Source organism: Enoplosus armatus, chromosome 8 (assembly GCF_043641665.1).
Source record: "Enoplosus armatus isolate fEnoArm2 chromosome 8, fEnoArm2.hap1, whole genome shotgun sequence".
NCBI classification, from domain to species: Eukaryota; Metazoa; Chordata; class Actinopteri; order Centrarchiformes; family Enoplosidae; genus Enoplosus; species Enoplosus armatus.
This window is the reverse complement of record NC_092187.1, coordinates 18,791,359-18,803,117: the sequence shown is the minus strand read 5'-3', so window position 1 is coordinate 18,803,117 and position 11,759 is coordinate 18,791,359. Positions and strand designations below refer to the sequence as shown.

Sequence of the window (11,759 nt, the reverse complement as noted above, 5' to 3'; positions counted from 1 at the left end):
TGACGTTGCAGTCACCATACAGGCGCAGGCTTTTGGTTGTGTTCACACCCCTGCAGAGAGAATTCAGTCCCACTGTGCATCTCTGCGTCTCCATTTTAGTGAGTTAACAGATCTGTACAACTTGCCCATGGCTCTGTCAAACATGAATCCCAACCTTTCTTCTGCCACAAACACACACACACACAGTTTTTCAGTTTTGGATGTGACAAATCACAAATGGGAAGACAACTCTTCTCATTGTATCAGTTAAATCATTGAACCAACATTTAAAAGAGGTGCAGGCTCTGGTTTATCTTCAGCGCTTTTGTTTTCCATCTCTTTTCAAGACCTTTGATTTTTAAAACAACATTCACTTGCTAATTAGGTGACTAATTGGATACCTCTCTCTCTGGCTTTGAGTGTGTCATCAGTTTTCACACTGTAATCCAGATCATTTACTTTAATATGCGCAGACAATTTACAGCTGAATAAATTGGATTTAGTCTCCCTTTTTTTATCACTGGCATCACATGTTCAGCAAATGTGTGCTATTTGTGCAGTTAAAGGCTCACCATCGAAATACAGAAAAGTGATCCCAGATGTGGATCCACACATTAAAGTTAAAGTGATATAACACTGTGAGCATTAAACAGGCTGGCAAAGACAGTCTGCGATGCACAGAGGCAGTGGGATGTCAGGGGCAGCCGACAAGAGGATGTTAGGTGGGCGAGTGGCATTTCATCATACAATCCATGTACAGTAATCAATGACCACTCACCGGTTGGAGGGAAGAGGGACAGGAGAGAGAGTGAGAGTGCCAGTGGGCATGTCAGATAAAAGCCCTGAAGGAGACAAACTAGGGAACAGGACGGGGGTGCGCTGAATTTGGCGAGGGGGTACGGCGGAGAAAAGTGGGGATGTGTAAAAGTTGTGGAGAGATGCAGAGATTAAAGTAAGCAGATGATTATGTAAGCAGTTGCTTGACGTGGGGGAGACTCACATAAAAGGCCATGGAGACTGTGCTGATTGGAAAAGCTGAAGAGCTTGCACCTCCTCTCTTCTGTATAATCCATCTCTCAGCGATCGCACTTCAGATCAAAGACTCCGATTTTTTACCCTAATTAAACATCTTTTGTTATGACAAAAAATACACACTTGTTCTTTGTCTTTCAGTTTCATTTATTTACCCTTCAGTGTTCCTGTAGGAAGAACTAAACTCAACACTGCAGAGAGGGGGGGGGGTGTACTTACAGTAAATGTTTTACCTGTTACTAGAGCGTGACGGCCTCTGGTTGGGGCAAATCTGGTCAGCAGTGCTTCTATTTTAAAAACACCACCAGCCTTGTGAGCCTGGCACCATTCAGGCAGCACTGCAGATGGCTTTGTAAAACCAGCTCCAACATCGACTGCCTGGATTCATGTTTGGGGGGGGGGGGGGGGGGGAGCAAACAAACAGGAAGTGCTGAGACAAACTGCTTTCAGAATATCAGAATAGCTGAGCTCAATTTCTTCCAGTGTGGAGGCAATTTATCGAACGATAGAGTGATTTTGAATCCATGAACGTGAGCCAGACATGATTCATGAGTCATGCATGTAAACAACAGTGTGTAAACCACGCTGTGTGGGACATCAGTCCTGATGGAGAATTGGATTTAGAAAAGATTAACGATTCAGGGAAATAGAAGATTGGTTACAGACAATAGCAAGCCAGTCTGACCAATGACTAATTGTATTGTGGGTGCTTTGATGTGCACCAGATTAATGAACATGTGCTGGGTGAGTTCAGGCAGAATACTCTGTCAGCCAGACCATGAACACATGGTTACAGGGCTATACTGTTCCATTTCATATATCTCTTCTGCTTTCCCTGGCTTATATGGTCCTCTAATATAATAACACCATGAGTCTGAGGTTTTAACTGTACAATCCAGGGCTTTGATTTTACTCTTCTATTCAAAATAAACACTAGCACTAGACTAGACAATTAAGATCCTCATTTATCCCATCAATCATGTGGCAAAACAACAAAACAACAGCCTCGCACAAAGAAAACAAAAAAACAAAAAAACAAACCCAAGGCAATCCATCATGAAGCGGAAAGTCATCAATCATATTCTTTGTATAAAAAAGAAACACAAATAATAAAGCTGAGGTTCATTATTTTCAGGTCAAAGAGGTGAATTCCTGAAGTGTTCCTTTTGGCCACGTTGATACTGTATCAGCAGTTTCACTTTTAAATCCTCATGTCAGGTTTTCAAATATCATCAGGGGTAAAAGCCTCGAGGCACAAACGTCAGACTGATATTTAGTTTATATTTAAATTCTCCCGTGGATATGTCCCCAGATTCTATTAAAATCAACTTAACATTTACAGCAAAGGCCAATTTTACGGCCATGTTGAGCAGCTCTCGCTTTGACCATATGATCCAATTACTGACCAACTGTACAGTAAGATCATTAATAGAGTTATCGCAGCTCACAATTAGAAGCCACTGAAATGTATATTTAGAGATGCTGACTCATTCAACAAAATATCCCTGGAGGACTCTTCACCATCACTGTTACGTTTTAGTCTTTAACTGGGTGAAGTGTCTTTTTGAAAGGGTTGTGGTTACTTGTTCAATACATTTTCATTTTTTAATCATTAAGGTCAGGACACCTCAGTCAGCACGTCCAACTGCGAATGATTTTTATTTGAGCAACCGCTAGAAAAGGAGGTAGGATTTAGAAGAGGACCAGCTCAACTCAGACTCCGCACACAGAGTTCTTGTGCCATCTGTTGGATTCACAGATAACTGCAGCAGGGCAGAGATTGTCTTTATCTACCCTCATTCAAAATCTAAAAAGTAAGGATGATTTGCATTGGATACCTTTAGTAAGTAAATGCCTAATGCTATTAAAGTTGTTAGGAAATACTCAAAATCTGTTCTCCCAATGTTCTATAATATATTATTATGAGGCCTATAGGAAACTAAATACTTAAACATTTTAATGACAAATTGTGAATAATAAGTGTAATAATTATGCAGTAACTTCATGTTTTTTTGTTTTAGTTTTTTTGCTTCTACATTTCATCCGATCACTAAATAATGCTGCTCAATATTCAAAATGTCATGTTTGTATAGACAGTACATACAAATCAACCACAACATTTTTGGACACATGATGTCATTATGGAAACTACAGCAGAGGTATTCGGCTTGAGTAAAAAGATTGAAGATATTTGCATGGAGCAAGTGTGATACAACCTCAGGCACCTGCATGAAATAATCCAACAACAATGGTGGGAAAAGTTTTCAGATACATTAATTAATAGTAGAAATAGCTCAATGTAAAATATACGTTATTACAGGTAAATCTTCAAAGCGTTACTAGAGAATTATTATCAGCTAAATATACTAATAGAAGTACTCGTTATGCAGAAAGGCCCCTTCCAGAGAGTTATGTTGTATAAAAATCCAATTCACAGTGGTAGAAGTATTCAGATCATTTATTTAAGTAAAAGTATTAATACCATATTGTGAAAACACTTCACTACAAGTAAAAGTTCTGCATTCAAAACTTTACTTAAGTAAAAGCATGTATTATCAGCAAAATGTAAAGTATTAAAAGTAGAAGTATCTCATTCTTCAGAAAACAAGTTCCTCAAATTTGTACTTAAGTACAGTACTTGTACTTTGCTACATTCCACCACTGGTCCTACAAAATTGCTAATAATGATAATAAATTAAAATATTGAGAATCTTCTTAGCTTTTTTAGTTCAACACATCCTTAATTAAGGTCCCATACTGTTTGTGTTCAACAATAAAACGATGAAAATAGGGATTTTTTTTTTTTTTTATGTGAAATTCACCCAGAATGATCAACATCTAAATTATGTTGGAAATATTCACTTCCATCCCAACAACATCACATCAAATATATCTGCACATTCGTAGTACCCATAAATAAAACTCTAAAATAAGAGTGTAAACACAGAGAACCTGAATTGATGTTTAGATTTTCTTTTTTTTTCTTTGACGAATATGAAACATGAGCCACGGCAGCGGGCCGGGTGGGCGGGGTTGACCCGGGTAGAGGGGCGGGGCAGTTGAAGGGTCAAAGTTGAATTAATTTTGTCTTTTGTGCCAAGCAGAAGAGTGGAGTCCGATCGAACAGCGGCGTCTCTTCCCTCTTCCCCGGATCCTTTTAAAACTCCCTCCCGAACCTCTCCCCTTCCACCCTTGCCACCCTACCCACCCCCTGAACACACTTCAAGGGACGGTTCGGGTAAGTCCTCCACAAATATGGCTTTTTTTCCCCCTCTTCTCTTTGCTTTCCTTTCAGAGTGAAGGACAGGGATAACTCGGCGTGCCTCAGTGCGCTCCGTAGGCCGCGGGATCAGACTACTTCCCGGATCAGGCGATGCTAACGCTAGCGACCTGGATGGAAAATTACCGAACTGTATTTAACTTGATGGCCGATTAGGAGTTAGTTGCTAGCCACTGGTTTTCACGTGCATTTTACAGATGGTGTGGCTAAATATTTCCAGCAGGCTAATTATTCATTTAGGTTTGAATTTGGGAAGTTACTATAGAAATGTTACGGTGCTAACTTAGCCATCAAATCTTGCTTGCGTGACTAGCTGTGATGCTCATTCTAAAATAGGATATGCAATGTTAACACAATGCTATGAGCCTTATGTTGTTACTACCGATGCACACTCGACATAGGGTTACTATAATACAAAGAGGACGTCCTGGTGGCTCGCCTTTAGGCCTATAAAATATATAGCGACAAGCTATGTCGCCACAGCTGTTCAATTCCAGATAATAGACACAGCCACTGTGAGACAGTGGGTCATTGTGCTAACGTGAATGAGTGGACTCGGGCCAGTCTAACGTGAATTACTGGACTGAAACGTCTCATTCTTTCGGTGTGGCCGGCTAACGTTATTAAAGTACAATACAAGCTCAAGTCTACACGACGTTAACTGCCTGCATCACCTCATTGATCTGCACTGACAGCAGTAAACAAGGCTTTCTACTGAGGTGTCCCCATAGTTTCCAGCAACTACATTTGTCCCTAATGGTCCATTTTCCACTTTATTGCAGACATTCAGCCAGTGACCAAAGACCCACTTTTGTTGGCCAGTTTAAGTGTGTGCATTCAGCTGCAACAATGGACTCAAGTCTTGTCGAAGGAGGACTTAATGTCACCTTAACCATCCGACTACTCATGCATGGGAAGGTGAGTGTGGCTGCATGCAATGTTTGATAACAAGTTTAAAATGTGAGCCCCTCTCTAAAGTCCCTCCTCAATTTATTTAGGTCAATCTCCGCTGTAGTAAGAGTAAAATGAAAACAAACTGCCACTCACCATGAAGAATGCATTCATCGCTTTAACACACATTTTGATTCTCTTCTGTAGGAGGTTGGAAGCATCATTGGCAAGGTAAGTTGTTTTCACTGCCATATTGATTCTATCTACATCTTGCCCCTTGGTATGTTTTGTAAATATTTTGTGTCTGTGCTTTCCTTATAGAAAGGAGAGTCAGTTAAGAAGATGAGAGAGGAGGTAAGATGTTTTTCTAATTTTTTTTTTAACGTGGGTAAACGAGAAAACACATGTTCTTAATTTTAGCGACACTGACTCATGCATCTCATGATAAACGCTGTGACTGATTCTGATATTTCCTGTTTTGTCTGCACAGAGTGGCGCCCGCATCAACATCTCAGAGGGGAACTGTCCGGAAAGGATCATAACCCTCGCGGGACCGACCACCTCCATTTTTAAAGCCTTCTCCATGATCATTGAGAAACTGGAGGAGGTTAGATTTGCCCGCTACGTCTCAAATCACACACGTTACAGCGATAGAACTGACAATTTAAAGAGTTTCCTCTTGTTGTGTTGCCTTCCCTCCAGGACATTAGCACCTCAATGACTAACAGTACGGCCACCAGCAAACCACCGGTCACCATGCGCCTCGTTGTGCCTGCCAGCCAGTGTGGCTCCCTCATTGGCAAGGGTGGCTGCAAGATCAAGGAAATCAGAGAGGTTTGTCTGTCATATCTTTTCTTTTTGTGAAGTTTGAACCCGTGTCTTATCCCCGATGTGTCCTCACTCTTGTTGTTTGTGTATGTGTGTTTTCAGTCAGCAGGAGCTCAGGTACAAGTAGCAGGGGACATGTTGCCCAACTCAACAGAGCGTGCCATCACAGTTGCAGGGACCCCACAGTCCATTATTGAGTGTGTCAAGCAGATCTGTGTCGTCATGCTTGAGGTACGGATACTGTTTATTTCAGTGCTTCTTTCACTCTTTTGAAAATGTGCGATGACTGTTGTTGATAGCCCTGTTTGTTTTTCATTTTCTGTGTTACTGTTGATCTTACATCGGTAGTTAATGGTGGATGTTTCTGTTTTCTTAGTCTCCACCAAAGGGAGTGACCATCCCGTATAGACCCAAACCCTCAGGCTCTCCTGTCATCTTTGCAGGTGGTCAGGTAAACAACGAAAACATTTTGTTTGTTTGTTCCCGTAGATTTGTCTCTAATGCCACTTGGCCAGACTGTCTCATGTACATATTTGTTCTGAGGCAATTCTGGCCAGAGGGATTTAGTTATGCGCAGGTTACCATTCCAGTAGTGGGTGTGCTGTCTTTAGCATGTCTGGCTTTGTTCTTGTGGCACGCCAAGGACAGAGCACTGATGGATATTGGGAGTACACAGAGTGTCACCCTGCCACACCCTCCTAAGTGCTGTTCTCTCCTTGCAGGCCTACGCTGTCCAAGGGCAGCACGCCATTCCACAGCCTGATGTAAGTGAAGGGCCCTCTGTAAGTGATCCAATATATTTGCAACTTCGGTCCTGGGAAGCCATGCCACCTTCTTATTTCATCCCTTTTGACTTTTAATTTTTCCAACCACCACTGCCTGATACACACATCCATATGATAATAATAATAATAATAATAATAATTTATAATTCTAACTTTTTTTTTACCCTTTAGGCTAAATCATGAGTTCCATGTTTCATCTCATATTTTCCTCTCATTCTCACTATAACCACTTACAAAAGGGAAATAATTACACAATTCCAACTTTGAATTGTCTTCTAGATCTTTCCTCACTCATAATTTCTGCCTGTTTGCTCTCCGCGTCCTCTCCTCCGTTGTTTCGACAGCTCACCAAACTTCACCAGCTGGCCATGCAGCAGAGCCCCTTCCCCATTGCACATAGCAACCAGGGCTTCCAGGGTAGGTGGACAGATTGAAAGAGGGAATGCAATTGCTGTAGATTTGTAATAATCCACCTAGTCAACACATTCATGGGGTTTCTTTGCATTTCTTCAGCTGGGATGGATGCCTCTGCACAAACTGGCTCTCATGAGCTGACCATTCCAAACGATGTAAGTCGCATTTATCTGCCTTTTTGCTTATTTGTTGTGTTTGTATCTTTCCTGATGCTGATGAGTTTTTCTTCTCCCTCAGCTCATTGGCTGCATCATTGGCCGTCAGGGCGCAAAGATCAATGAGATCCGTCAGATGTCAGGGGCTCAGATCAAGATTGCCAACCCTGTGGAGGGCTCAACTGACAGACAGGTCACCATCACTGGCTCCCACGCCAGCATCAGCCTGGCTGAGTACCTGATCAATGCCCGGTGAGAGGCTTTATGCCAGTGCAACACATCCATCACCATCAAGAGCAGCGAGTTGACAGGAACACGGCAACACAGCAGTGTTTTCAGTCTGACTGTTTACTTTGTATTTGAAATGGTGCAAGAGTGTAGTTTGTCAGCATCGATGTGACGATAGGAAGCATTTATAGGGGTCAGCATTGGCAGGACAACAACATGATGATATGCTTTAACTGACTTCTGGAGTTTTTTTATGATATGTTTATTTGGTCAGCCAGTAGCCATGTCAAAGACTTTGTCAAGCTACCCTCATGCTTATTAATAAGAAAAGCCTGGGGAATGAAATAGGTCAATATTTACCAAAGCTTTATTCACATCAGACTACTTTTTACTGAATGGAGTTTTTTCTGGGAGGTAAAAGACAGCAGCATCTTGACTGGTGCTGGAAATCACACACTGTAAAAACTGACTTGGCCAATACTCTGGTAATAATTACATCACCCTACTTTCAACTGTGAAATCTTTCCGAATAAGAGTATTAAGTCCCATTTGGATACGTAGATAGTTTTTAAAGAACACCTAAGGTAAAACCTTCCTCTTTAGCCTGGCTTTTGATTAGAATGTTTTATGGCCATCAATTATTTTAATGTAATGTTTTAAGATGTTTTTATCCCCTCATATTTTATTTATTGTCTTATCTATTGTATTGTATCTAATTCTTGATTTTATTTCTCCTGTGGATTAGTCAATATTTTTTTTGTTCTGTCTTATTTTCAGCATGTAAAGCGCTCTGAATGACATTAACCTGTCTGAAAGGTGTTTTGCAAATTAAGTGCGAATGATGGTTTTTGTTATTACCAAATTGCAGAAGGTAGTTGGTAATAGTCACGGATATTATGCAGTAAAATCACGAGACACAGGACTCAAACGGCGCACTGAGCTAATGAAACTTAATAACAAGAAATGCAGTTTTCACCCGATGAAACTGAGATACGTGAATGTTGTCTGTTGCATTATTTCAAATCCTGGAACGCATCAAGCATCAGGTATCAGATGTCACCGTCTAAAAGGGGACCTGTTATGCTTTTCCTTATTTTCTGTCATAATGTTGGATGTTCATATTGGCAGAATAGCATTTTACTAGCTACGTTACCTTTTTGTTATTTCCTCACGGCTGTTAATAACAGGGGCATATATAGAAAATGTGTATATACAGCTTGTGATTGAAAGACTAAATCCACCGTTGTGCCACACAATAAGCAGGCAATGAGCGTAATATTTACCAAACAGAGATGTCCCACTTTAACGCTAATCTTTGTTCGCTGTGGACGTTCGTGCCGTCCACTCTCTTATTCCAGATCGTATTCGGGCTCCAACATTTACAGATGGATTTGAGAAGTTGCCATTTCCAATCATGAACGAGAAATCATGTTACTTAGAAGGTTTACAGTTTGCTTTCAGAACCTCCTCACCGGCAAGAGGACAGGTCCCATTTTAAAGCTGAATGAGCTCAAGTATTTTGAATGACAGATTAAGGTTAAAGTTTTCCTGTTTTTTTTTTCCAGGCTGTCCTCTGAAGCTACTGGACTCGCAGCCAACTGACATGGAGGATCTTCATCAGCACCTAATGTAACCCCTCCCCCTACTTTTTACCAAGAGGTCCCTTATTGAACTTAATGCAAAAACCAAGTACTATAAACTCACTGTTTTCTCCTCTGCTTTGGTTAGACACCTCAGTTGTAATTACACCATCATCATGATATTGGTATTTTATTTATTTATTATGTTTTTAAATTCCCTTTGCATATAGTTTTTAAAGACTTCCTTCTGTTGTATTTTTTCCTCTGATTTTACTGTATATCTGTATGATCTTCTTGATATAGGTAAAAAGTTTTAGAAAAATCTGAAAAGGCATAAATAATGTTTTTCTTATGTCAGATTTTTCTTAGAAAATGTAAAAAATGAAGAAAAAAAGACACAATAACATTATAGATGGACTGTTCTTTCCCTTCCTTTTTAAATATCTATTTATTTTTATTTAATACACAGCTCCATGTAAGAGTAGAAGTCATTGATATTTGCCATCTTCTATTTGAAGCTGTACTTCCTGAATGAGGCATTGTGGGTTTAACGGGTTTCAGTGGGTGTAAATGATCTCCAGTTGAAGATGTATGCAGGAAAAACCTTTTTAGTCAGAAGGTAATTTATCCCTTGTTTGAGTGCGGGTTCAAAGGAGAATTTTAAGCTACATTATGTCTCACCTCTAATTTGCTGAGTAATTGTTTTGTGTCATTCCTGTGTTTCCATCCGTTTTTATTTCTCGATCAGGACTTTTGAGCATTGTTGTGTATTGGATTCTGTTATGGGTGGGTGGGCCTTGGTCACCAGGTGTGGGCCTGAATGAGAGGAAAATATTTTTTCTTTTCTCTGAAATTACTAAGACCATAGTAATGACGACGATGATGATGATAATAATAACATTGAAATGTTTGTTTTAAATAGAGAAAATATTTTTTTTAACTGCAGGGCTGGGGAATGCTGCAAGGGGCAAAAACTACAAGACATATTGGTCTTTATAAGTATATTATGCTGAGGTATTAAATTATGATTAACTAGAAGGAGAATTATAGAATTAACACTAGTTTCCTGCTATCCTTTTTTGCCTGGGTCAGATTTTATTTTTTATTATTCTTTGCAGGATGAAGAAACTCACGTTTTTGTGCACGTTTTCAAACTATTGTAGATCTGGGTGCAATTAAAATTGTTGAAGAAATGAAATGCAGAAATAAAAAAAAAAAAGATGTGAAATGCTTAAACAATCTTTGGTCGTTCTTATGTTGTAATGTTTACTTATACTTTACTTTTTACTTCATAAAGGCAGGTGACAAAACTACTTCATTACCCTGTTATCAAGCTCAGATTGATTAATCATCCAGAAACATGGTCCTGTCTCTAGGGGGGGGGGGGTCATACAGGTGTGAAAGGGCAAAGCTGTAAGTTAAGAAATGACACTGGAACAGTTTGGACATGCTTAAAGTCATTGAAAATAGTCTTTTTATTTCTCGTTCAGCTGTCTTATGTGACGCAGCAACAGCACAAACTGTAGCTACGACATTGACCCGTCTTTTTAAACAAACATCACACGTAGGTTTTTTTGTTTGTTTGTTTGTTTTTTAACCAATACATTATTTATTGTTGCTCATAATATTTTGCTTTCGATATAATTCCTATGTTACAGGTACAATGTGCAATGCTGTATAAAAACAAAACATTTCTATTCAAAACCAAAGGATACTTACTGTTCTACTAGTAACCACCACAGAGAAGTGCTCTATTCCTTATCTGGCTACTTCCGTAGTTATCTTAAAGGGTAAAAGGACCAGTTGAGGTTTTTCTGAAGCCTATCAACATCGTGAACTATAGGAGTCCTCCTGGTTGATTACTTAAAGGGGAACTCCACCGATGTTACACGTCTTGGGGGAGTTACTGTATATGTGGAAAAAGGTTAGCGGTTTTATACGACTAAACTGCCTCAAGTGACCCAACCTGAGTCAGTGTCGGACTACGGGGTTTGAAATGAAAAACAATCTGAGGGTGTGGAGTTAACGGCTCGAGGCTACATTAGCCGCGACTAGCATCCGAATATCTGAGACAACCATCGTTGTCGAGTTGCATCGTGAGTAATGTTGATAAGAAAGAGGAGGATATCTCTGGTTCTGCTGCATCGATTTCTGACCCCTTTTTTTTTTAATGTTATAGGAGTGCAATGCTAAATCGGTGCAGCACTCTTTAAACTAAAGCACCCACACCAGTGTTTGTTGCTGAGATCATTTCTATTAACTCACGCGCTACCTTTCAAATGCACGTCCTACTAATAAAAGTTCAACATGTTTATAAACCGGTAGAGCAACACCGGTATACATACAATGGCAGAAGTGCATTTTGAGTAAACCCAAAGGTCTGCCATCACACATTTCATAAGCTTAATGAAAAACCTCAAGCATGTCTTATGTGTATTTGAAACTCAGTAGTAGGAGGGTTAAAAAAAATAATATATTACCTACTGAGAATCCTAATTATGCATCATGATCCATGTCTCGGTGGGATTTTCATTCCATTTTGAGTTTTTTTTTTCTTGAGTGCTGACATTTATTAACAAAAAACAAA

General features: G+C 39.8%; 1 protein-coding gene across 2 annotated transcripts; it reads left to right on the top strand.

Annotated features, from left to right (window-relative positions):
• The first annotated feature begins 4,116 nt into the window (after window positions 1–4,116).
• LOC139288492 (poly(rC)-binding protein 2-like) lies at window positions 4,117–9,428 on the top strand. 2 transcript variants are annotated; one of them, XM_070909797.1, is made up of 13 exons: window positions 4,117–4,249; window positions 5,074–5,209; window positions 5,390–5,413; window positions 5,504–5,536; window positions 5,673–5,789; window positions 5,885–6,016; window positions 6,113–6,241; window positions 6,387–6,461; window positions 6,733–6,774; window positions 7,140–7,212; window positions 7,309–7,364; window positions 7,447–7,616; window positions 9,158–9,428. In XM_070909797.1, the coding sequence occupies exons 2-13, from the start codon at window positions 5,141–5,143 to the stop codon at window positions 9,192–9,194; spliced, it is 957 nt and encodes a 318-aa protein (XP_070765898.1). In that variant the 5' UTR covers window positions 4,117–4,249; window positions 5,074–5,140; the 3' UTR covers window positions 9,195–9,428. The 2 variants fall into 2 exon arrangements, with proteins under 2 accessions (XP_070765898.1, XP_070765897.1); XM_070909796.1 differs by having other exon boundaries at window positions 6,733–6,792.
• The last annotated feature ends 2,331 nt before the right edge of the window (window positions 9,429–11,759 follow it).